The 27,135-nt window shown below is 48.1% G+C and overlaps 1 protein-coding gene across 4 annotated transcripts in view; it reads right to left on the bottom strand.

The window, feature by feature from the left end:
• Nucleotides 1–14,228: 14,228 nt before the first annotated feature.
• Nucleotides 14,229–27,135, bottom strand: part of LOC147684356 (ras-related protein Rab-7a-like) — a 143,773-nt gene continuing 130,866 nt past the window's right edge. For 3 of the 4 annotated variants that reach the window (XM_086940256.1, XM_086940257.1, XM_086940258.1), the window contains exons 5-6: nt 24,118–24,243; nt 14,229–14,778 (exon numbers count right to left, since the gene is read on the bottom strand). In XM_086940256.1, the coding sequence (XP_086796382.1) occupies nt 14,686–14,778; nt 24,118–24,243 (219 nt within the window). In that variant the 3' untranslated portion in view covers nt 14,229–14,685. The remainder of the gene's footprint in view (nt 14,779–24,117; nt 24,244–27,135) is intronic. The other variant, XM_086940259.1, reaches the window with a different exon arrangement.

Below are 27,135 nucleotides of genomic sequence, written 5' to 3' on the forward strand. Positions count from 1 at the left end.
TGGGGAGAGCCTTGGTTAGATCTATTCGCCACCGAAGAGAACACGCATTGTCATCAGTTCTGCGCGTTGGAATTTCCAAGGCGGCACGCTCTCGGGGACGCTTTTCGTCGCGAGTGGAGTTGCGGTCTGTTGTACGCCTTTCCGCCAATACCACTTCTGCCGAGTGTGCTGAAGAAAATCAAGCGCGACCGGGCCCAAGTCGTCCTTGTGGCTCCGGACTGGGCGCGAAGGTACTGGTATCCCGAGCTACTCAGTATGTCAATCAATCCCCCGATTCATCTGCCTCTTCAGGAGGACCTTCTGTCGCAGCAGCAGGGGACGGTCCTCCACCCGAACCTGCCCAGTCTCCACCTCCATGCTTGGAGATTGAGCAGCGACAGTTGAGGCCATTTGACTTGCCTCCTGAAGTCTGTAATGTCATTCTGGCAGCCAGGCGTCCCTCCACAAAGTCGGTATACGCCTGCAGGTGGAACAGATTTGTGGCATGGTGCACCGCAAAGGCTGTGGATCCTCTCAATGCCCCCCCCCCCCCTTTCTGAGGTTCTCCTCTTCTTTCTCTTGCCCAGCAGGGCTCTGCTCTGGGCACTATCAAGGGCTACCTTTCAGCCTTCTTAAGGCTACCTGATCAGCCTTCTTTGTTCAAGTCCTCCATTGTAAACAGATTCTTAAAGGGCATCACTCATATGTTCCCTCCTGTTCCTATCGTGATGCCCCAGTGGGTCTTAAACCTGGTTCTAACTAACTTGATGTTCGCTCCCTTTGAGCTGCTTCATAACTGTCCTCTCCGTCTTCTTACACTTAAGACTGTTTTCCTGGTTGCCATCACCTTTGTCAGGAGAGTGAGTGAGCTCCAGGCTCTTTCCTCTAAACCTCCTTTCCGTCCATCCGGACAAGGTTATGTTGCGGACAAAACCCTCTTTCCTGCCCAAGGTAGTCACAGCCTTCCACATCGGGCAGTCCAACACCTTGCCCATCTTCTTTCCGCCTCTGCATCCCTCGAAAGAGGAAGAGAGGCTCCATCGTCTGGACCCAAAACGTGCGCTCTCTTACTATCTGGATCGCACACGCCAGTTCCGGGTGGATGACCAACTCTTTGTTGGTTACGTGGGTGCTAAGAAAGGACGGGTAGTGCACAAGCGGACCATCTCTCGGTGGATCGTGTTGTGCATCCAAGCGTGTTACTCTTTGGCTAAGAAGGAACCTCCTGTTGGGCTGAGGGCCCACCCCACTCGGGCCACGGTGACTACTACTGCCCTGGGCCGAGGAGTCCCCTTGCAGGACATTTGTCAGGCAGCTACGTGGGCCTCACTGCACACGTTCGCAAGACACTACTGCCTGGACAGCCAAGTCCGGAGGGATGGCTTCTTTGGCCGTTCCGTCCTCAAGGACTTTCTGGTGTGATTATTGGTTCACAGACCCACCACCGGGGTTGGTATTGCTGGGGTATCTATTCTAAGGTAAGGAATCTATCACTAACGTGTCTCTTTCAGATGCACAAGTTACTACTTGTGTAACGATATATCTGTAAGAGACATTAGTTAGTGATAGATTCCTTACCGACCCACCCATCCTCCCTGTTCTGCGAACTGTTATCTAGGGTTAAGGTCATCCCCTTTCAGGGACCTAGTTTCATGGCACCAGTGTTGGTTCTATCATGGCTCCGCGTAACTGGCGTGGAAAAGCTGTGTATAAGAACTGATGTCAGAGCGCGAGGGCGGTGTCTTAGTACTTCGGTGAAGTCATTCCGGCGCTGCCGACGACGGACGCGGAGCCGTGGACGACGCCTACCGATGCGCAGGGGTATTGCTACGCAAAAGTTTCCGGATCCAGTCTGACGCCTGGGGATATTCTAAGGTAAAAAAATCTCTGGATCCAGTCTGACTCCTATGGGTAATTTTAAAGGTAATGAATCTGTCTCTTACAAATATATCGTTACCGAAGGTAAGTAACTTGTTCTTTTGTAAGTGTGACACTCCTTACTTGGCTATAAGACAACATGGTATTGTTATTTTCTAGCGCGCTACCAAGAGTCACGATATTCAGATTTAGTTATGAGTAGAAACCACTCTTGTAATTTTATGTACCACTTTCGCCACATCTGTCCTTTCTGCACATGCATAGTCGCCAAGTTTTAACGCATGATCATCACAAACAAACACGGGCGATGTGCAGGCCTCATCTCGCTCTGTCATGAAACGCATGTGTGGGTGACCCTCTTTCATGATGTTTTTCTCCATGGTAAAAACAAATAATTCATACTAAACATATGCTAGCAATACCGCCATGTTTTTTTATCCCACCTTTCTTTCAGGTCTCTAAACCACACAAGGTGCCATTCAACCTTGTACTACCCTGGATGGCTGGCGACATTTCTAATTTACCTAAAGTATACTCCAGCCATGCAGTAGTGTAAGATTATGATGAAATTTTCCTATACATGGTCGTAACAAATTGCCAATAGACACTTTTGGGGCTATCTGGCAAGAAACGTGTTGACCAATCTAATTAGCACTTCTGTTCTATTGGATCGTTGTCCCCGATATGGGCAACATTGTTTTTATTTAGGTTAGCGAGCCAGGATTAATAAAATTGATATGAGTCTCCCTCACCCCATTTTGAAATATTACTCACTACGCTATACTTTTGCATACCCTCGCTCATGTAACAGCTTTATCAAAAGAACTCAGCCAAAGATCCCCTTTGCAGGTTCCCGTCTAGCAATGCAGTGCCAGCCCGACAAGGAGCATGCCCTATGATGAAGCATGACACCTTTCGGGGTGTGTGAGGGCACTTCCTCCATTAGGAGGTTATCTACAGTCCTATCCACCTCTTACAACCTTAGGAACTGCACACCCATGTATCTGAACTATTATCTCAAGGAGTAGGTGTGCTGGACCTGGCCAAAATACTCCTGGTTGCTCTATTTTGAGTACACATCCTAGTGTGCCATGCCTACAACCCACTGCCCTGGCATAGGTCAGCCACCGCACTAGCTGGGTGCACTATACCAAGGGTGAGGGTACAGGTGCATGAGCCCTGTACCCCTACAGAGTACAAGCCAATTCTTAGACATTGTAAGTGCAGTAATGCCATTAAGAGTATATAGTGCTGGGAGTTTGTCATTACGAACTCCACAGCACGATATTAGCTTTACTGAAACCTGGTAAGTTTGTTATCAAACTTCTCAGCACATTAAACCCATACTGATGCCAGTGTAGGATTTAATGAAAAATGCACTCAAGAGGGCATCGTAGAGATGCCCCCTTAAAAAAACGACCAGCCTCTGGTGGGTCCCCTGACTGGTACACACCAGCCTGCCCCCACAAGACATGTTTCTGGAACCCTGGGGTGGGAGCCTTCGCTCCCTGAGCCAAGAAACAAAGCCTTTTCTGGGCAGAGGTGTTCACACCTCCCCCAGGCCAGGAAGCACCTTCTGCGTCAGGGGTGCTTCAAAGGCCTTGCAGCCTTTGTAATGCGAACACCCCAGCCTCTCCTGCTATCAGGAGCAGGCCCCCTTTCTGTCTCCCCACCTTTGACTGGAAGACAGATGGGAAAAATTAGCCAGCCAAGAAGGTGGGCCCACCTCTGCCAATCCCACCCTTAATGTTGGGGAAGTGAGGTGAAGCCCCCTCTTCAGTGCCCACCATCTTGCAGATGACAGGCACTCCCGAATTAGGGACTGTGCTCACTCCTCCACATGGGTTGAGCACACCAAGGGTGTAGTCACTCTAAGGTCAGTAGCCCATTGGCTACTGACCCAGAGATCCCTAAAACGACCCCTAAATACTGTTTCTAGGGGGCAGCCCTGAACCAAGAAAGCAGATTCCCGCAACCTATGAAGGACAAAAGAAGACACCCAGCAGAGGAGACCGCAGAGAACAACTGACTTGGTCCCTGCCCTACTGGCCCGTCTGCAGTTTCCAGAGATTCTGTGCCAAACGTTGTCCTGCAGTCAGCAACCTCCAGAACCCTAGGAGGACTGGCTGCCTTCAATAAAGACAGGATCTCCTGTGAACAGCAGCTCTGTTCAAAAGAAACCGCCAAGAGAAGCTCCATGCCTGATGAGTATAAAGAAACCCAACGCCTGGAACCACCACTACTCCTGACGCCCAAGGCCGCAGTTAGAGTGGCCCACTGGTCCTAGCGAGGTGCCCCAGAGTCAGAGTCCACCGTTGGTGGACTCTTTCCCCCCCCCCCCCCCCCCCTTACTTCTTGATGTCGCCTGCAGCCTCTTCAGGGAGAGCTCCCCACGGCGAAGGTACCGGAAGGTGAAATCTGACCTCAAAAGACACCCCTGCATCCAACCGCCCTGGAGAAAAGAGCCCAGGGTGCATCTACGTTCTCGAGCCCTCCATCTTACCTGCCCAGCTGTTGGTTCCTCCCGGAAGTCTTCCTGGACCTAGCATGCATCTAAAAATCAAAAACTGAAAATCCCCTTTAAAAAAACAACAGGGCACCAGACGTAAAACAGCACCCTGCCCCAGCTGGAATGTCTATAAAAGTCTTTAACCACTTGTGTGCTCAGGACGGCCCCCGTCTGTCCTACGTCACGCTGGGCGTGTGCTCAGGATGACCAGGGGCCATCCGAACGCTGCCTATTCACCAGCGCGGGGCGAATTTCGCGTCTGTGCTGGAGAATTAATTAGTGGGTGGAGTTTGGACGGCCCCTGGAGATCCTCCTCCTACTCCATTAATTAGATCTGTTGTGGAGTGGGAGGAGGAGGAAGAGGAGGATCTGATGTGGAGTGGGGGGGAGGAGGAGGATCTGATGTGAAGTGGGAGAAGGAGGAGGATCGGATGTGAAGTGGGAGAAGAAGGAGGATCTGTTGTGAAGTGGGAGACTGAGGAGGATCTGATATGGAGTGGGAGGAGGAGGAGAAGGAGGATCTGTTGTGAAGTGGGAGACGGAGGAGGATCTGATGTGGAGTGGGAGGAGGAGGATCTGATGTGGAGTCGGGGGAGGAGGAGGAGGATCTGATGTGAAGTGGGAGAAGGAGGAGGATCTGATGTGAAGTGGGAGGAGGAGGAGGATGTTAAATTACAGGCCCGGAACTCCACACCAAAGTGCGCCGTTACAAGTTAACCCCCCTGAAATAGGGAATAACCTCAACAACTTTTATACAAACCTAACATTGAAATGCGATTCAATGCTCATAATTGCCAGAGACCATACCAACAGAAACCATTTTTGTTTCTTCCTCAAAATCCTGTAAACATACAATAGAGCGCCTACAATCTGCCAGTCTAAAACTAGGCTCTAAGCAAGCGATAGGTTGTCAAATCAACTGGCATTTAATGAGACACTGTTCAGACTATTAGAGTTGAGTGGAAAGTATTAACTTTATTTCACAACTGTACTAAGTACACATACAGTGAAATGAGGGGTGTGAAAATCTTCTGAAAAAAGTATATAATTTACAATCCTACTTTGTACATCTAATCCAAAACCGTTGTATTGTCTGTTATCAAATACATTCTCACGCTTAACTCTGCTAACCAGTTAACGCAAAGGTCCAAAAGGCGCTGTGTCAGGGGCATATCTGAAAGAGACACGTTCGTGATAGATTCCTTACCTTAGAATATCCCCAGGCGTCAGACTGGATCCGGAAAATTTTGCGTAGCAATACCCCTGCGCGCCGGCAGGCATCGTCCGCGGCTCCGCGTCCGTCGTCAGCGCCGGAATGACATCGTCGGAGTACATAGACGCCGCCCATGCGTGCTGACGTCAGTTTTTCTTTTTTCCGTGCCAGCTAGCGCAGATCCGTTCCCCTTAGTCTTTTTTGACTAAACTTTTTGATCTTTTTGGTCATGCCCGGGTTTAAACCCTGTTCCAGGTGCGACCGACTGATGTCAGTTACCGACCCCCATCGCCGGTGCCTCAAGTGTTTAGGCCCTGACCACGACGACTGTACCTGCTCCGACTGCTGGGCCCTGACGTCTAAAGGTAGGCGGGAGGGGTCCCACAAGCGACTGGAACTCCGGCAGTCGGCCCCACGCCGCTCCAGGTCCCGGTCCCACAGGAGGTCAGGGGACGGGTTGCGAGGTCGGAGCCCTCGCAGCTCCGGGAGTGGACATCGGTCATCAGGATCCAAGTCCTCAGGTAAGAGGCATGAGAGGTCGGAGAGACGTCCTCGTTCCTCTGACCCACCCCGCCGCTCACACGATGCGGCCGGGGGTTCGGGTGACACCACACACGTGGCTCCGACGGAGTCGCGGACGTCGCCACCTGCCCCACACCTTCGGGTCCCTGGGCATGACGCGACGCCTGAGGAGGTCGAGCGGTACCTCATGGCCATGAAGTCCCTCCCTCCTCAGCCGGGTTCCATGGCGCCTCCGGGCCCAAAGGCCCCGGCTGGAGGGCCTAGCGGGTCGGGTGCTTCGGCTCGGACGCCGTTGGGTGCTTCGGCCCCGGTGCCGCCGGCGACTTCGGTCCCGGTGCCGCAGGCCCTCCCTGGATCCGCTTCCAGATTCGGGTCATCGCCGGTCGACCTCACAACTTCACCGGCGCCGGCCCAGCAGGTGTCGCCCCGGCGCCTGCTATGGGCGCCGTCCCTGATCCTACCCTTGTTCCGGCGATGGAGCGGTGACGCTGGGCGCCGCTACCGACGGCCTTTGGAGATTTCTATTTCCATGAACTAGCCCCATTCGCCGACCCGGAATTACAGGAGATGGGTGACTAGGGTGATTGGGAGGGCTCTGAGGACCCTCTGGCACGGGAGTGCCAGTCTCAACAGGACTGGACATATGAGCTTGGGGAGGCCAGTGGTATTGACACTTCGCCAGACACTGGTTTTGTCTCCCCTCCAACCGTGGCTACGGAGGAGGGGGCTGCTTATAGTGTAGTGTTGACGAGGGCAGCCAAGGCCCTAAACCTTGAGCTCCCTGTCGAGGCCGTGAGGACTAACCTCCTCACCGAGGTCCTTAAACCGCAGGCAAGCTCCAGTGAGCCTCTACTGCCGATTAATGAGGCCTTGTGTGACATTCTTGTGGGCACTTGGTCCAAGCCCGCCACAGGTCCGCCTGTGGATAGGAACGTGGCCAGACGCTACCGCCCGGCCCCGGGCGACCCTTGCTTTTTGTCCACCCATCCCACCCCGAGAGCCTGGTCATCCAGGCCTCCACTTCCCAGACCGCATTCCCGATGGCCCCACCCGATCGGGAATCCAAGAGGTACGATCAGTTCGGGAAGAAGGTGTTCTCGTCCCTGAGTTTGGAACTGCAGTCGGTTAATACCGCATCCTCTTGGGCCGCTACACCTACACCCTGTGGGACACTGTCGCGGAAGTGCTGCCACAATGTCCGGAGGAGGCCCGGGCAAAACTCGCCCAAGTCCTTGCGGAGGGCCGAGATGCAGCACGGTATTCCTTCCGGTGTGGGATGGATACAACGGACTCACTGGGCAGGGCGATGGCAACAACGGTGGCGGTTCGACGCCACGTCTGGTTGAGGTCTGCCAACTTTTCGGCCGATGTCCAGGCTATCCTTCTGGATATGCCGTTCGATGGCCGTCGCCTCTTTGGCGACAAGGCAGACCATGCGCTTGAGCGTTTTAAGGACTCCAGGGCTACAGCCAAGTCCTTGGGCCTCTCGGCCCCACGCCAGCAAACGGGTGCCTTTCGCTCCTTTCATGGCCAAGAAAGGGGCTCCGCCACACATGCAGCCAGCCACGCGCCGCAGAACGTTCAACAGCGCGGTGGCGGCCGTGGAACCCGCCGTAGCGGCGGTCGGGGACCACGGCGAGGCCAGTCCACACCTTCCCCCGCAGCACCTGCCTCAAAACCCTCCTAGTCCGTGCATTCAGGCCCATGTGACGCCAGTGGGGGGCAGGGTTCGCCATCACCTCTTCCACTGGCGCACTGTCACATCGGACAGGTGGGTGCTGCAAATTGTCCGAAGGGGCTACTCCCTCCCCTTCGAGGCGACCCCTCCAGCCATGCCACCGCAATTCCACCGTGTGTCGGGGGATCACTTGAAACTTCTGCAAGAGGAAGTCACGGCCCTCTTGGCCAAGGGGGCCATCGAGCGCGTTCCTGGGCCGGAAGTAGGGCATGGTTGTTACTCCCACTACTTTCTGGTACCCAAGAAGGGCAAAGGGGGCCTATGCCCTATCTTGGACCTAAGGAACATCAACAGCTTCCTCCGACAGGAGAAGGCCAAGATGCTGACCTGGCTCAGGTCTTAGCTGGTAGCGTTGGACTTGCAGGACGCTTATTTACCCATCCCCGTCCTGCCGGCCCACCGGCGTTACCTTCGGTTCACGGTAGGCCACAAGCACTTTCAATTTACCGTGCTCCCCTTTGGCCTTACCAGCGCCCCACGGGTGTTCACGAAAGTGATGGCGGTGGTCGCAGCCCATCTGCGCAGGTTAGGGGTGTCCGTCTTCCCCTACCTTCTCGACTGGTTGTTGAAGGCGGGCTCGCCCCAGACAGTCATCAGCCACCTCCAGACTACGGCCGATCTCCTGCACCTGCTGGGGTTCTCCATCAACGTGCCGAAGTCGCACCTGTGCCCTCCCAGAAGCTCCTCTTCATCGGAGCAGTTCTGGACTCGGCGCAGTTTCGGGTTTATCCTCCCGAACAGCGGGTTCGGGATATTCAGGCTATGATTCCGATCTTTCAGCCTTTATTCCGAGTCTCGGTCAGGTTGAAGCGGCGTCTTCTGGGGCTGATGGCCTCCTGCATCCTTCTGGTGCATCACGCCCGGTGGCGGATGCGGGCTCTGCAGTGGGACCTGAAGTTTCAGTGGGCCCAGCATCAGGGCAACTTGTCCGACCATGTCTTGATCTCGGAGGGCACTGCAAGACAGTAGCATTGGTGGCTCACGGACCGCAATTGGGTCAGTGGCAGATCCCTCTCCCTACCCCACCCGGAGCACGTATATGTGACGGACGCGTCCCTCCTGGGCTGGGGGGGGCCACATGGGAGAGGCAGAGATCAGAGGCCTCTGGTCATCCGCGGAGTAGCAGCTCCACATCAACCTTCTGGAGCTGCGGGCGATCCGTCTTGCACTGAAAGCATTCCTCCCCTCTGTCCGGGGGAGTGTAGTGCAGGTGTTCATGGACAACACCACCGCCATGTGGTACTGAAACCTCTGGCAGTGGCTGGAACATCAGGGCGTGACTCTGGTGGTTCAACACCTAGCAGGTTCCCTGAACGCCATGGCGGACGAACTCAGCCGCCGGTGCATGATGGATCACGAATGGCGTCTGAACTCTGACGTGGCGTAAGGCCTCTTTCAGCAGTGGGGAGAGCCTTGGTTAGATCTATTCGCCACAGAAGAGAACGCGCAATGTCATCAGTTCTGCGCGTTGGAGTTTCCAAGGCGGCACTCGCTCGGAGACGCTTTTCGTCGCGAGTGGAGTTGCGGTCTATTGTACGCCTTTCCGCCTATACCGCTTCTGCCCAGAGTGCTGAAGAAGATCAGGCGCGATCGGGCCCAGGTTATCCTTGTGGCTCCGGACTGGGCACGAAGATATTGGTATCCCGAGCTACTCAGCATGTCAGTCGATCCCCCGATTCGTCTGCCTTTTCGGGAGGACCTTCTGTCGCAGCAGCAGGGGACGGTCCTCCACCCGAACCTGTCCAGTCTCCACCTACGAGCTTGGAGATTGAGTGGCGACAGTTGAGGCCATTTGACTTGCCTCCCGAAGTCTGTAATGTCATTCTGGCAGCCAGGCGTCCCTCCATGAAGTCGGTATACGCCTGCAGGTGGAACAGATTTGTGGCATGGTGCACAGCAAAGGCTGTGAATCCACTCTCTGCACCCCTTTCTGAGGTTCTACTCTTCCTTCTTTCTCTTGCCCAGCAGGGTTCTGCTCTGGGCGCTATCAAGGGCTACCTTTCTGTCTTCTTAAGGCTACCTGATTAGCCTTCCTTGTTCAAGTCCCTGATTGTAAATAGGTTTTTGAAGGGCATCACACACGTTTCCTCCAGTTCCATTCGTGATGCCCTAGTGGGACTTGAATCTTGTGCTTACCTTCCTTATGTGTGCTCCCTTCGAGCCGCTCCATAACTGTCCTCTCCGTCTTCTTACCTTGAAGACTGCCTTCCTGGTTGCCATCACCTCTGCCAGGAGAGAGAGTGAGCTCCAGGCTCTTTCTTCTACACCTCCTTTCCTCTCTGTTCATCCGGACAAGGTTGTGTTGCGGACAAGACCCTCTTTCCTGCCCAAGGATGTCACTGCCTTCTACAACGGGCAGTCCATTACCCTTCCCACCTTCTTTCCGCCTCCGCATCAACTCTTTGTTGGTTACGTGGGTGTAAGAAGGGAAAGGCGGTGTACAAGCGGACCATCTCGCGGTGGATCATCTTGTGTATTCAGGCGTGTTACTCCTTGGCTATGAAGGAACCCCCCATTGGGCTGAGGGTTCATTCCACTCGGGCCACGGCGACTACCACTGCCTTGGGCCGAGAAGTGCCCTTGCAGGACATTTGTCAGGCAGCTACGTGGGCCTCGCTGCACACGTTTGCAAGACACTATTGGCTGGACAGCCAAGTCCGGAGGGATGGCTTCTTTGGCCGTTCCGTCCTCTAGGACATTCTGGTGTGATTATTGGTTCCAAGACCCACCACAGGGGTTGGTATTGCTGGGGTATCTATTCTAAGGTAAGGAATCTATCACTAACGTGTCTCTTTCAGATGCACAAGTTACTACTTGTGTAACGATATATCTGTAAGAGACATTAGTTAGTGAAAGATTCCTTACCCACCCACCCATCCTCCCCGTTCTGCGAACCGATATCTAGGGTTAAGGTCATCCCTTTTCAGGGCCCTAGTTTCATGGCACCAGTGTTGGTTCAATCATGGCTCTGCGTATCTGGCGCAGAAAAGCTGTGTATCAGAACTGACGTCAGTGCGCATGGGCGGCGTCTATGTACTCAGACGACGTCATTCCGGTGCTAACGACGCCGACGACGGACACGGACGACGCCTGCCGGCGCGCAGGGGTATTGCTACGCGAAATTTTTGGGATCCAGTCTGAGGCCTGGGGATATTCTAAGGTAAGGAATCTATCACTAACTAATTTCTCCTATAGATATATCGTTACACAAGTAGTAACTTGTGCTACTGGTCAGCCATCAGATAATGAGATCAGAGCTGTTGAAAAGAACTGTGACAGTCTACGGAGCAGGGCTACCTGACAATCGAATAAATGGTCAGCCCGACAGACCATAGTCACCCCTAAGTGAAAGAACCGCAGCCATCTACAGAGCAGGGTTACCTGACAGTCGAGTACATGTTCAGCGCCACAGACCAGAGTCACCCCTAAGTGAAAGAACTGCAGCGGTCTACTGGGCAGGGTTACCCGACAGTCGAGTTCATGTTCAGCGCTACAGACCAGAGTCACCCCTAAGTGAAAGAACTGCAGCGGTCTACTGGGCAGGGTTACCCAACAGTCGAGTTCATGTTCAGCCTGACAGATCAGTCACCCCTAAGTGGAAGAACCGCAGCTGTGTATTGAGCAGGGTTACCCGACAGTTGAATAAATGTTGAACCTGACAGACCAGTCACCCCTAAGTGGAAGAACCGCAGCAGTCTACTGAGCAGGATTACCGGACAGTTGAATAAATGTTCAGCCTGACGGACCAGAGTCACCCTTAATTTAAGTGGAAGAACCGAATCGGTTTACTGAGCAGGGTTACCGGACAGTCGAATAAATGTTCAGCCCGACAGACCGGAGTCACCCCTAAGTGGAAGAACCACAGTAGTCTACTGAGCAGTGTTACCTGACAGCCGAGTACATGTTCAGCCTGCCAGACCAGAGTCACCCCTAAGTGGAAGAACCGCAGCAGTCTACAGCGCAGGGTTACCCGACAGTCGAATACATGTTCGGCCTGCCATATCAGAGTCATCCCCAAGTGGAAGAACTGCAGCGGTCTACTGAGCAGGGTTACCCGACAGTCGAGTAAATGTTCAGACAGACCAGAGTCACCCCTAAGTGGAAGAACCGCAGAAGTCTACTGAGCAGGACTACCTGATATAGTTGAATAAATGCTCAGCCGGACAGACCAGATTTACCGCTAAGTGGAAGAATCGTGGCGGTCTCCTGAGCAGTTACTTTATATAGTTGAATAAATCTTCCGCCCCACAGACCGGTGTCAACTTTCATTGGTGAGATGAGCCACTAACTGAATGATGTGCAGCATCAGGGTAAACTCCCAGAAAGTCCTCAGTCTCTGTAAGAGCATTTCTATACTTGTATGAGCGCCTTCACCGGGCATGTGCGGTGCCACCTGCCTTTTCAAGCGCCTTCTTACACTGGTACACGGTCTAGATGTCTTACTACATGAAAGTAGTATCTCCTTTCTTCGGTTCCTCCTGACAGAGGCATCAACATCAGGTCACGGGGAATGTGAACCGCATGTCATGTATGAATACTTTATGAAACTTGACACTTTGCGGTGAGTCGCCCCCGAGGTCCACAGTGCTCTGTTTAATGTGAACATCCTGCTGTGTGAACTGTACCTCCTTTAACGCCCTCGCAACAGTGTTACGCGAAGAGGATGTATCCCCTCTATTAATCCTGTTCTCTAATAAGAAGGGTGTAATGTTTTCTTAAAAACAAAGACATGGGATTCTGGTGGTTCACATGTAATAAAAAGATCCACTTCTCACCTCAAGGCGCTACATTCATATAAGGGTTCAGGTCTCACCTCACATGTCCACAAGCTTGTGAACTTGGGGCAATAATTTAGGACCTTGTGACACTCTTGTGAACCTATGTAGCCTGCTGTGCAGCTCTCTCACCCCCAAAGTCCCCAGCTTCCTCTCCACAGCCTCCTCCCACACACGTACATCCAGCAGGAGCCCGAACCCTGTCCGATGCCATCACTAACCCTCTGCAGCTCTGGGCGACATAGGATGTTCCTTAACCCCTCCCCTGCTGATGACTGAACCGCTCCGTCATCAGCTACAGTTGAGCCGTGCTGATGACGGAGCGGTTCCGTCATGGCCCGGCCGCCGCGCCTGCGCGGCGCTGATTTCGCGCCTGCGCGGCAGTCTTAATGAGCGGGGCGGGTCATGACGGAACCGCTCCGTCACCAGCACAGCTCAACTGTAGCTGGTGACGGAGCAGTTCTGTCACCAGCATGCGGCGGCCGCGCGACCGCCCCGCCCCTTTAGCGCTGCGGCGGAATAGCCGCCGCAGCGAAAGGGTTAAGTGAAAGCACACACTACATTTCAGCTGGGGCCTGTCTGTGTAAGTGCAAACAAAAACAAAGCTGAACAATCCCTAAACTTGTACTAATACTTGGGAGCATATTTACAAGGACCTAGTGCCGCTGCAGCGTCATATATATATATATATATATATATATTTATTTTTTTTGCAAAGCGGCGGTGCCATTAGTGCTCCACACTGCTCCATATTTACAAACTGAAGCATTGATCCGGATCCCAATACATCAGTTTGTAGAGGCCTGTGTCACATTATACCTGAAACCAGGTATAATGGATGCAGGGTAGGTGTTCCCACGCTAAAATCCACGTAGAACTGATGCAGTGAAATGTACAACTTTTCACAGTGCCACTCTACGACTTGGCTGCGTCAAAATCCATACGTCTTCTCAAAGCAGGTGTAAGGATTGAGGCAGAGCTTTTAACATGGAACTCATCTCTATGTTCTGAGGCATTGCTGAAGTTGCCCCAGTCTTGCGACTGAGTCCAGCAATGTGACACTTTAGCGAGAAAAGATGCATCAGAATTTCTAACGCATAAGTGAATCTTTGTGCCATGGAACCCTGTATTGTAAGCTAAGGCATGGAGCAAAAATAAGGAATTTCCTCGCATTCGTGCCTCAAACACCAGGTCTGGCTGCAAGGTTTTTGAAAAAAAAGACTAAAACCAAATAGTCACTTGAAAAATGTTGATTGAATTATTCCTGCAGACATCATACGCCACCAGGAAAAGTCATAGAAGATGGCATTGTATGGCCTCTGGGAGCCTGTAGGGTAGGCGGAGCTCTTGTTTCCGGGTTAATCCTAGATTCGCTGTGTCACCAAATCATGTAATCTTAGACAAGTGACTTGATCTGCATATTCATTAGCATTCTTATTTAGCAAAACTAGGACCCCTTGAAAACAGCGTAAACATTCACAGTCAGAGATATAAACCGTGATACTCAGAGATATATCAAAACCTTTAGACTGGATGATGCTTTGACACAGCATATGAATTTATGGAAAATGTAATGATGGAGAACATGTTCAAGCAGGACCCACACCCAAGGTATTAACTTCTGGAAATATTTATTGGTCACCTCTTGGCCTCCTGCAGCAGCTCCTTCCTGTATCCATTCTGCCCTTGCAAGTACAGTTTGTGCCAAGTCGTGCCACAGTTGCCAGCCGCCTACCACTTACTGATTCAAAATACTGTAAAAATTAGAGTTTCAAAAGTCATAAACTTTGAGGGTCTTGTTTAGACCAATGGGCAAATGTCAACTGTGTCAAGATTGTGGTTCATTTTCATTTGTTGAGTACGGCACTATTTTAATTCGCCTCGTACCGTCACCGGGTGACATGACAGATGGTGGTCCCTGTTTGGGACACATGCCCCAAAGCCCTTAATGGTCGCACACAGCAAGGCCTACATGGGGTCAGCGCACCAAGGAAACCAGGGCAGAGGCGGTGGCATGGGCTGAATGAATGTAGTAGCGAAACATCAAAGTTGGGCCTTCTTCAGGGTCCCTTCAGCAGCTGCACTTCTCCTCCTGACCTCCTCCGCGACCCTCTGCTGTGAGCTGGACCGAGTTCAGATCCGGTGGGGGCTCGTTTTCTTTCTGCTGCAAAAAAGACATATTTTGACTCACTCACTGACCATACTGATGGAATCTTTGGTTCACAATGTAGAAAAACGTCAAACATTAAACAGAACTCTAATGATATATAGATATATATATATATATAAAAATATATATTCACTGAAAAAACCATAGGTTTCACACCAGTTATAGTTAGCCGGGCAATTTACTCATACAAAACCATTGAAATTCCCACGTTATAGTTAGTTGTACTCACTATAACTGGCGCGCCCGCAATGCACTGCTAATGACGTCACATATTACATCACTCATGACATAGTCAGTGACATAACTCATGACATCACTGATGACATCTCAAATGACATCACTGATGACATCATCCAGTGAATGTGTGTCTTTCTGAAAAAAAAATGTTTTATATATGTGTACCTAAATGTCGATGGAAGAACAAACGGTTAAATAAGTGTCTAAATGGATGTTTTTTTTTAATTGATTGTGGAGAAGTGTGGCTCAATGGTTAGAGCAGGCAGACCTCGATGCAGAGCTCTGGCCAGGGACCAGGGTTCGATTCCTGCCCCGGCGGGTCTCGGGCTCATTAATTCCCCTGACCGGATATTCTCGCCTCAGTGCCTATTCTGATCATGGGTCCCACGCTGCAACTCTGGGCAATAGCTTGCTTAGTCTCCACACCGGCCCCCACAACACGAGGGATGCCTGGTCTGCACCATGGGGGTGCCCAGGAGTGGACACATCACAGGGAAAGCCAGGAAGGGTTCCCTTGCGGTATTCGTACAAGCGCCGGGAAACCCACTGCGGGTAGCTGTGCGCTATACAAGTACAAAAACATTTACATATAACTGACTTATTAAGTGTATCTTACTAAATACATGTATTAGCAATTATTGTTTAAATTTGTAAATATCTGTATCACTGTCTCCCTTTATCTATAGACGGTTGCTTGGGTTGGTGAGTAGCTACATGAGTGTCTATATGGGTTATTAGTTAGTTTTTTGAGTATTAGTATGAGTGTCTGTATGGTTTGGTGGGGGTATTACTTTGTGCATAGTTGAATGAATGATTGGCTTACTGTTTGTATATGTTTTGAAGACAGCATGTGTGCAGGACTTTATGGGTGGATGAGTGTGTGTATGGGTGTGTTAGTGAGTGAATGACTGTCTCAATCATATCTTTATGAGTAACTACATATGTTTTAAATTAGTATATGTGAGAATTGATGCATATAGGTAAGTATGTGGGAGAGTGAGAGATTGTAAGAGTTCCTGAATAAAGAAGTTTTTGTTCCTATAAGTGATTGTTTTAGAAAAAAAGTATGTGTACGTTTCTGTAGAAGTAAGAGTAGTGGTGTATGTATAGCTGTATAAGCAAGTGAATGGCTGTTTTATAATTTATTTGCATGTATGAGTATGTGTGTGAGTAACTCTAAGGATGAGTGTCGGTGTGTAAGAAAATGTATAGGTGAATGAGTACATATGATGATTGAGTATGTGTATGAGTAACTATATAGAAATGTTGGTGAATGAGTATGTAGATTTTGCAATTTCTGAATAGGTTGTTGTAACTGGAATTAGTTTCTCCATTGTTTTGAAATTTTTTGATTTTATTTTTACCAGTGTGTATCAAAACTTATATTGCACTGAGAGAGGGTCTGCCACTCTTTCACAAGGATGATGTCATCAGTGATGTCATTTGAGATGTCATGAGTGATGTCATGAGTGATGTCACGGACTTTGTCATGAGTGATGTAATAGGTGATGTCATTAGCAGTGCATTGCGGGCGCGCCAGTTATAGTGAGTACAACTAACTATAACGTGGGAATTGCAATGGTTTTGTATGAGTAAATTGCCCGACTAACTATAACTGGTGTGAAACCTATTTTTTTTCAATGAATTTCAAAGGTTTTTTACAAGCTAATTCCTAACTATAATGAGTGTTAAACCTATGGTTTTTTCAGTGAATATCAAAGGTTTTTTAAAAGCTAATTCCTAACTATAACGAGTTTGTAACCTATGGTTTTTAAAGTGAATTATTACGTTTTTTTTAATAGCTATTTTTTATTGCTATTAATTATTATAATTTTAAAAAAATTATTTAAATAATGTATATTTGCCAAACATTAATTATTCAATGTATTTTTCCTTTTTTCTTTTAACCCCGGAGCGCTCAGGGTACGCGCACCCGTAAACGTAGCGTTAGCGCTCTTTCTGCGAACGAAAAAAATATATGTATTTAAAGTAAATAATAATGCAAGACATTCAGTGGCATACTCATAAAAGTAGTATTTTTAAATTTTAAATAACCGTATTTTAACTTTAAACGCTTTTCCGAAAATCTAGCAAAACGTCCTTTAGACGCGCCGCTTAAGCGCACCCTGAAGCGCCTACATACGTGCCGCGTAAGCGCCCCCGGAAGCGCTCCGGAGCGCGTAGCGTAAGCGCGTCAAGTCATGTGACCTTAAAATAACACTTTTCATTGGTTCATAACAGTTTTTTCCCACAAACATTGAAAGTCCCCACCCATATCCTTCACTGCCTCTTTGCAATTGCTAAGAGAACACCTCTTGCCTGCTTCTGCATCTAATTTTGGAGAGATGGCTGGCTTGCACAACACTTCCTCTGATTCTGAAGAGGAATTTCTGCCTGAGGATCCTCCTACCAGGAAAGTGAAAGAACACTTCATTTGAAAGTTTTTTACCTTCCCCGAAGGACAAAAAAGGTGAATGCAGCAAAGGTGTGCTGCAAAATTTGTGGCACCACTTTATCACGTGGCAATAATAATATTTAGGAATTAAAAATTGGTTGACATTATTCATTTTTATTTCTAATTTATGAGGTAGTAGCGAAGTGATTGTAGTATAATGTGAGACTTCTAGTATAGAGTGCAACATTTTTATGTTACATAGTAAGTTTACTCATATTTACTTCCCTTCTCCCACTATATTTTCTCCAATGTGTATTTGACATCTCTTCATCTCCTGCCTCCTTTCTCTCACTGTCTGTCTCTGATGCACCCTATCGCCGCCATTTTGTGTATTTACAGAAGAGAGTGAAATATAATAGTTCAGAACGTGAAAAGGGGGCAGGGTAGAGTCCCCCTCACCCCCTAGACCTTCTCAGGGGGTCCCAAAAGGATCTGTTTCTGCTTTCCTGAGAGACTATGGTATGAGTTCAATATACCACAGTAACTTGCATTACAACATGCAAGATATCTACAGAGGAGACGGTGTACATTTCGCAGATGAGGGGAACAGAGTCTTTCTCTTGAATTTTAGACTTTGCATCGGTACCTACTTGTTGGTACTTAAATCACCCACATAACACAACAGCTCTTTTAGGAGCTACTCTACCTCTAAGCAATCCAAATTCTTATTTTACACTATTTTCTTTCACTGTTTTTCCCTGTGGTACGCTCTGGGTACGCGTACCTGGAAGCGTACATGGAAACGCACCCAGCGCTTACCCCGTGGAAATAAAAAAATAAAAAAAGTTTTTTTGCCCTTTGTGGTCCTTCTAGGCCCCCTCAGAAAACCTAGGGGGTCAGGGAGTGTCTACCCTGCCCCCTTTTAATCATTTCTCCCTTTTTTTTGACCTCTTGTGTCTCGATTCTACTGAGACACAAGATGGCGAACTCTCCGGACTGTTTGGCTCTCGGGTATCTGTCAACATTCCAATCAGCTTTCTGCTCGCGCACTTCCGTGTCGCGCCGGGTGCGCTCCCCGATTCGCGTACCTGTAAGGGCTCGAAGCGCGCATATAGATATATATGTGTTTTTGAAGTTAATTTTCGTAAAAACCACTGGAGCAATTTTCACCAAATATAGAAAAGGCACTTCTGCGTACCAGTCCCTACAATTTTGCCAAGTTTGGTGTAATTCCGTTCAGCCGTTTGGGCTGTAGCCGTGTCTAATCGTCCTATGGAAATTAACATGGGGAAAACACGTTTTGGGACCCCCCTTTTTTTTCGGCCCCCGCATGACGAATCCCCCCAAAACTTCCAGGGAAGGAGCGGAGCGGAGCTGGCCTAAATTTTGGAAAATTACATGCAAATTCCTCAACCGGCGCCAAAGTTATTCCCAATAGAATGTTGCGGATTTCCTATGGTAGCTAGGTCCTAACTATAACTACCTACTGGCGGACAGTGGGGATAGTGCCACAAAGCCACCTGAATTTATATTCATTGTGCAATATAGCGCTCAACACAAGGAGATAGAAACTATCATTAGCAATAACTGGCCATTACTTCTTAGTGATCCAGTGATAGGAAAGGATCTCACTAAAAGGCCTTCAATTACAAACAGCAGAGGGCAGTCTATGAAAGACGAACTGGTCAAAACCAGTCCTGAAGTCTTGGAATCATCAGTTTGGTACCAAACACATGCAGGATTTTACAACTGCAAGGTATGTAAAGCCTGCAAACAAGCAATTAACAAAACGTGTTACCATTCGCCATTTGATCGCAGGGAACATAAGATCAATAAATTACTAACCTGTAAGACGGAGTATGCCGTCTACGTTCTGGTTTGTCCTTGCAATCTGCTCTATGTCGGAAGCACAAAGCTTCCTGTACATAAGAGAATCTTACAGCATCTAAGGGCAATAGGTAATCAGGACAATACATACCCAGTTGCAAGACATTTCAAAACCAGACATAAATCCAGGAGCAGTGAACTTAAATACTTTGTAATTGACTGTGTGCAGGCAAGTAGACTGGGTGGCAACAGGGAGGACAAACTACGCCGCCTCGAAACACAGTACATAATTGAACTTAATACAAAGCATCCCTCAGGCCTTAATATCACAGAGGACCTTTACACCTGTCTATAATATTGAACATATATTGGCCTTATTGCTACTGTGCACAGGTTTTTATAGGATTTGTAAATAATTAAGCATGTTTTATGACTTTTAGATTGTTATTTATACAAAATTTGTATTAATTGTTCTATGTTCCACCATCTTTAAAAAAATCAATTTATATATTATGGTTTTTAGATATCATATGAATTCATTCTTTTAGCCATTTACTAACCATTTTAAGGTTTTTATAGGCGTATTTATGAATCCTATGTCTGTGTATGTTTATTGAGTACCATTTATTGATTGTTGAATATATTTGGATGAAACATAACATCTTATCCTAAAAACATGCGTTATTTGCACATTTTCCTATACAATAATATCAGTGGCACATTTATTTGGTTGATATAATGGGGCAATAAGGTATTTGACCGATATTATTTTCCATCTGAAAACCCATTTAACTTTTGGCACAAAAACCCCCCATTGAGGTATGAGGTCTAACCTAGACATTACACTCCATTCTCTCCTATAACAATGCTTATATACAGTATATGGACATCAACAGCATATGGGGCTCCATATCGTTTCCATTTGAAGCATTTGTAAATAAATATTTTCAAAAGTGCAGATATATTTTGTCATATTCTGCATTATGTTCCAAAAACATGACGAACATCAGTAGTCGTTCTGCACTCTCAAATAATGAGTATCAAAAAAATCTTGAATTTTAAAAACACGATTTCTTGTTTATTCTGCTATCACTATTTGTATGAGACAAGGTTTTTATTTCACATATTGAACAATAATTATGTTCTCTTGGTTAAAATGCCAAACTCACAAAGTTTACCAATCTCTATTGAACTGATGAAATAGTTTTTGTAGTTTGGACGGTGAAAACTCTTCTATATCTATGCCATTTGTAGGCTGTGAGATCATGTATTGAATGTATTTAAACCTATGTCTGGTGATGCTCTGGGAAGCGCGAAACGCGTCGTGATGACTGGGAACACCGTAACTGAATAAACTACTTTTTGCACCTACTTTGGGTTCGTGTCCGTACTTGCAGCCTGGAGGAAGCCTGCGCCGTGCCGGATTATCCTTGGAATATATATACATACAAACATACATACACAAACACACACACACACACACACACACAGCACACATCCCATCCCCCGGGCCACACCCTACAAAACTTATCGGGGAACAGTTATGTTAGCACTGACCAGTCACTTGTGAGTTGCATCGCTGGACCCAAGTTTCAACGATGCTTCAAGAACAAGGTACGGTTATATGACGTTATGAGGACAGAGCAGGAAGGAGGGACTTGAGTCTTCCAGTCCCTTGTGGCAGGATGCAAATTTCAGAGAAGGGGGAAAAGGCCTGGAACTGGAAATGTAGCAGACACCAGAGATAGCATCGTTCATTGCCCAAAACTTGAAACTTATTTTACAATTCTCTTTTTAAGACACACAGACTTATCTTCCTTCGAAATAGCTTCAGCCCCTTTAAAAATTTCAGCCGCAGGACACCCCTGGCTGAATGGCAGGAAGGTGGGTGCACCATACCAGGAGACCTGGAGCAAATTGTTGTTTGTACTTTTTTGCAAATATCGTGCCGTGTGTATCGCGAATTTCAATACACGTACAAATGCTAACCAAAGATTTTTTTTCTTTAAGAGACATAGACTTTATCAACTTATGACACAACCTATAAGGAAGCTCAAATAAAAGGCGACTGGTGTAGAATGGACCCAGTGAGAAGGTTCATTGTGCCACGCTGGGGTAGGAAGCTGGGGTGCAGCCGGCACCTGGTGGGTATGTGTGGAACCTGTGGCACTGACAACCACACAATGACATGACTGTGGACTGCACACGTCACAAGCACACCCTGCTTTGTACAGGGTGTACCTGCACTCAATGAATGCTCAACAGCCTCTGCTCACAATAAAATCTAACACAGGGTGGTAGAGGCAGTAATGTGACAATCTGCTCCTCATTTGATCATTCAGGCAGAACCACTATGCTCTATAGTGCAAAAGGCCGATGTCACAAGTCTCGTGACAAGTCCTGCACTAAGATTTTGATGATGCTTACTAACAAGAATGCTACCTCTTTTGGGTGATAGGAGTGCACCCCAAGTGGTACTACTGTCAACATGGATTGCTACAGTCCCTAAGACCAAGACACAATTAGGACAATGGTTGGTGTGCATCCCAGTGGGGACACTGCCTATTGGCTCTCTCTCCATAGTAACTCTGTGTAGTCGGATGTGACTGGTGGCTTTGTCGTGTGAAGCGTACGTAGGAGCACTTGGGTAACCCTGGGCTGGGGCCTCACATGGTTATGTGTAGACCCTAAGGTTCTATGGTGAGCTTATGGGTTGGTGGTAGCCAGTGCCGCCGTCTTCCCTCCTAACTGCAGATCACTTCTGCATCTTATCACTCCATAGAGAGTGCTACTGATTATCCCTTCCAGTGGAATTCTCTCTAAAGCAAAGTACACCTGTCTGGTCTGAATTTACATCCCGGAGAAAAGGAGAGGGGGATGTTTTGTTGCTAGTTTCCAGCAGCCCAGCCCCTGGTTTGACAAGTGAGGCCCCTGAACAACTAAACATTTGTAAAAGTTTGGTAGTTGCCAGTCAAAATTAACAGCGGCAATCCACCAAACTTTTAGTACATTGAAAGGAACTCCTGTGATGACAATTCCTTCAGTGGCGTAGCTAGGGGAGGGGCGGAGTGGGGGGCGGTCCACCCCTTGCAGCACTGTTTTTTGGGGCTGCTGGAGTCATGTCTGTCGACTACCAGCAGCCAAGAGCAAGTCGCCCACCAGCATCCAAGAGCAAGTCGCCCATCGGCTGCTACTCCTCACCTCCCCCGCTCTTACCTGCACCCGGGCGGTCAACTTAGGAGATGCCCGGGGTGGTGGTGTATCTAGCTACACCACTGGGTCCCTTTCAACATACAAAGATGACCGCTGAGCTGGCGGTCATCTCTAAATTTGGCAGACGGATGACTGTCAGGATGGCGGAGGTAATGTCCTTCACCATCCCAAGCTATCCCGACAGACACTCCTCAGCCCGTCTAAGGCTAAATCAGGCCCTTAGAATTTTGATGTCCTAGTTAATAAGGGTGTGGGGATTTTATAGTTGGTTGCAGAGGTATCCTGTTAAAATAGTGTTTAACAGGTACACTTTCTTCTCACTGGTGGGAGGTATTGTCAGCACTTTTGCTTCTGAATGAATAAAACACTACGCTACCAAATGCAACGAATTGAGTAGTGAAGACTGTCAAAGAAAACGAACAGACTGTAACCGATTCACTGGAAAGGAAGACCGCTGCTATAAACGGACATGATGAATATGGAGCAGCTACTGACTCAATAATCTAGAAAGCGTTTTTTGGCGTTGCAAAGAAGATGGAAAGCACCAGGGCCGGCTTTAGCGCTGGTGGCGCCCAGTGCGACAATGCTTGTTGGCGCCCCCATGGGCACGCCCCACGGATTCCCTCACTACAGTCTTTAACAGTGCCCCTCAAGTCTTCATAACCACTCTCTCTCAGATTCATTGGGTGTCTGAGTACTTTGCATCACACATACTACACAGAGACAATCTATCATAGGTGTGTAAATCAGTGTATAGGAAATGTTAAGTAAGACAAAGGCCTACAAGGTGAAAGAATCACATGTCATCCATACTGGTAGGTAGGATAGTTTAAGAGTGCTTGGCTGGAGAAGCACAAACTCAGAATTTAAAACGTAATACCATGATTGGGGGTTCTCTTTAATAATCAGAATTGATTTCTATCCAAATGAATCCTTTTTCCAACATCCCCATAATGAAAGACTGAGGAAAACATCAAAACGCTCTAATGCATACCTACTTTGCATGCAGCTCTTTGATGACGGTTAATAGCAAACTGTTTTATGTTAGGATTTTAACTGCAGGTAACACAAGGATCTCTCAGACAAAAGCAGCAACCCACTGACCTACTTACATTATGGGCACTTTGGGATCTGCATTTTGCATGTTCTTTGCAGCAGGCGTATTAACTCCCTGCGCTACCTTACCATGAGTCAAAACTTCCACTAGACAAAACTCCGATCTCTCTCTAGGAAGAACATTAATCACAGGTGTTATCTTGACATTTTTTTTGTTGCCTAAATATTGCTGGAGGCACGGAAAGCAGCAGCAGGTGCTTTTAAATCCTTAACGCCTTAACCGCGGCGGCAATACCGCCGCGGTGCAGGCGTTTTAATGGGTGGGCGGGGCTGCGCCAGCCAACGGTCGTTCGCAGTACCAGGGAGGGAGTGCTCCCGTTGGGCGTTGGCCGACAGGAGCACGGAACGGGATAATATACTTGCAAACACGACGCCCCCACCTAAAGTCAGTGCCCGGTGCAGTGGCACGGTCATACTGCCCTACAGCCAGCCCTGGAAAGAGCTATATAAATAGCAACAATACATATAAACATTTACACACAAAAACCCAGGTGTGAAAAGTAGATGTTGATGCTTAGAGGCACATTCCTCGTCTACAGACTTACATTCTTCAGTGCCGCCCTGACTGCGTAAAGAAAGGCATCCTCCACGTTCACCGACTCTTTGGCGCTAGTTTCGAAGTACTGGGCGCTGTGCCCTTTGCACCACTCCTGCCCCTGCCGCGGAGAAACCTAGAAGAAAGAAAGCAGAGGGAAGTGTTAGGAATTACCCCCTAGCCCTTACTGACAGATGGTTGAGACAAGCTTTCCCGATTACCCATCATGAGTTTTACAGGGTTGGTAACTTGATGAAAATGGCCTGTTGTAAGTAGTGGTGATATCCGAAATAAGAGGACACTTCAGAGTTTTGGGTGTTAGGGATCCAGGCCCCTCTGGTCAGATCCTTCTATAATAGACTTTAACCAAAGTCCCGTTTGATGGGTCTCCTATCCAAGACCCCCCTGAAGGCTACTAGTGACTACGACAAACAGGTGTGCAGATTGAGCAGAGCAAACACAAGGCGATGATGGACGGAGCGCTGAAACTTTTCAGACACTCACCCCCAGTCACAGATCTGGGTTGAATCCATCATCGTTCTGTATCTCACTTCGTCAACCCAGTTCAGACATGGCCATATGCAAATCAGACTTGATTGAGCGGACCCGCTCTAGCTGGGCGCGGTTAGGAAAGCCAGGGTGCCCCGAGACAAGAATATGGAAATCCGAGAGCTGGGTCATCTAGGGAGAACATCAGTGAGGGCAAGACACAAACTGAGGAGTCGCAGCATCCCTCTTATTAGGGGTCAGACCACAGACTAGCCCACAGATGGTTTGCTGGTATTCAACCAGCTGGGAGGGACAGCGGTGGCTGGACTGGAAGGCAGCGTTGGGCCTGCTTGCGGCTCCCAACAAGTCAACTGAAGTCAACCTGAGATACTTTGCCTCTCTACTGTTTTGTGCCTTGTGAGGCCCAGTGTGGCTGAGCTAGACACATAAGAGACTTGACTGGCTGACATGATGGAAAGGTGCACAGGGCTTCCTTACTCCTGATGAAGGGATAAGTGGCATATAATTTACTCTCCAGTTGCCTGATCATGCACGTTTACCTAGGGAACAAGGCACAACTTTTGAGAGACCGTTTAGGTCCAAAATGGCAAATGAAATGTTTCAACTTGCTCAATCCAAACCAAGCAACTACAACCTTGTTGATCAAATTCAAGGCGGCATATCCATCCTCATGCAGCCCCTCATTAAATGTTATTTTCTTTAGTAGTCTAAATGTTTCAAAAAGGAGGGTTGCTGAACTGTTCCTAAAGGAGATTAAACAGATTGGCTCGACCGAAGGTGTATATTTTACACCTTTGGGCATCCATTATGTTGGACGTGTTTGCCTCACACACCCGAGGGTGTCATGCTTCATCATAGGCGTTTGCTCCTCGTCGGGGAGGCGGTGCAATCCCCGACGGGCTCACCTCAGAGAGGGGCTCTTTGGCGGAGAGACGAGAAACCTTGAGGGTTACGCCAGGGATTTAATCCCTTAATAAGTAAGTGTTCCAACGCCCGTAACTAAGCTCTCGCTCGTCTAGAGAGTTAGAGCTCCAATGCCCGAGATTTAGCTCCCGTTTGTTCAGAGACGAACGCGCTGCATAAAATAATTGCTGTCATGTCCCGACGCACAAATCGGTAAAGCGGTCTTGACAACGAAGCCGCACTACCGATGCACTTTCCCTTAAACACCCGCCAGGCTGATTTCTCCATTATGGAGCATGCGGAACCACTGCTCCAGGGAATATACCGCCTGCTTATGCTCTGAAACAAACTGCGCAGACTCTGCCTGTCCTTGAAATAATCTATCTAGCCCGTTCTGCAGCACTCTGAAGGGCTTAAACCCCTCTGGTTTGAAAAAATCTCTCTTTCCTAAATCATGCTAAATCGATTCTTATTATGTTACAAACAAGACCTTAAATTGCAAGCTACTAAATTGTTTTTTTAACAAAAATGCTCTCTGTCATTTGATAAGGAAATCTATGTAAATATTATACCAATGACCACAGAAAAAATGAATGTGTATAGTTTAATATAACTGTGTTTTAAATCTTGAAAACGCTGAATCAGACTGTCATCTGACTTAGAAACAGGCAAACTTAGATTACTAATGACTACAGTACAAAATGGCTTTTTATAACACAACAGATTTTTATCTAAAAAGAGAAAATATTATGTCAACAGATTTACAAACCGGACCAAATGTGGAAACTTACTGTGTAAAGAATGACGAAGCATACAGAATACATAAAATTGTAAATAGGTATGACATGAACAATGCTGAATTTCTCTCTTCTCTCACGCCCCCCAACTTGTCTATTTCTTGGACAAAATATCCTTACCCTCTCTATAACTAGACTAGTGGTGGCATTTGTCTACTCTTGATCACTCATATCTCATCTAACTGTATATTATTTTAAAATCTCAAGAGTCCTGCACTTACTGAGCACAATAACCCGAGGTGTTGAAATCCTCACTGTCTGGCGATTCTCGCCTGCATGCACATACCCTCTTCTTAAAAGGGATTTCTCCTTTTCGGTATTCACATGCCAGACTTCACAAACAAAGAACTTGCACTTCAAACCAATTCCTTTTCCGCACTTTCGCATGGTCTTTTGGGGTCTTAGGCGCTCCTTTTTCTTAAAGATTAAATTTACAACTTTTTACTGTGATTTATTACAGCCTTGAGAAAGCCCTGGCGCAATTCGCCACAGGGGCGAAACACGTGTCGGCTGTCTACGTCTTTATCCTCACAAATAAAGAGCAATTTTTCTATAAAGAACGGACTCCTTTGATTCTATTCATACAAAAAGGATTGAGCCTAAGGACACTAAGATGTAATGCTTAACATACTCATCACCCTCTCTAAAGACTTTGTTGTTTGAAAACTCAAGAGGTCCAGAGTTTTCGAGTGTGTTATCACCTTCAAAAATCGGTGAAAACCAATGTGGACTTGGTTTCCTTTTGTGGACCACCTCTCCTTTATAGAAAACCAGTCGGTCAGGTACCAGTCTGCCTGAGCTGTTGCATATACCAGTCG

Source organism: Lissotriton vulgaris, chromosome 10 (assembly GCF_964263255.1).
Source record: "Lissotriton vulgaris chromosome 10, aLisVul1.2, whole genome shotgun sequence".
NCBI classification, from domain to species: Eukaryota; Metazoa; Chordata; class Amphibia; order Caudata; family Salamandridae; genus Lissotriton; species Lissotriton vulgaris.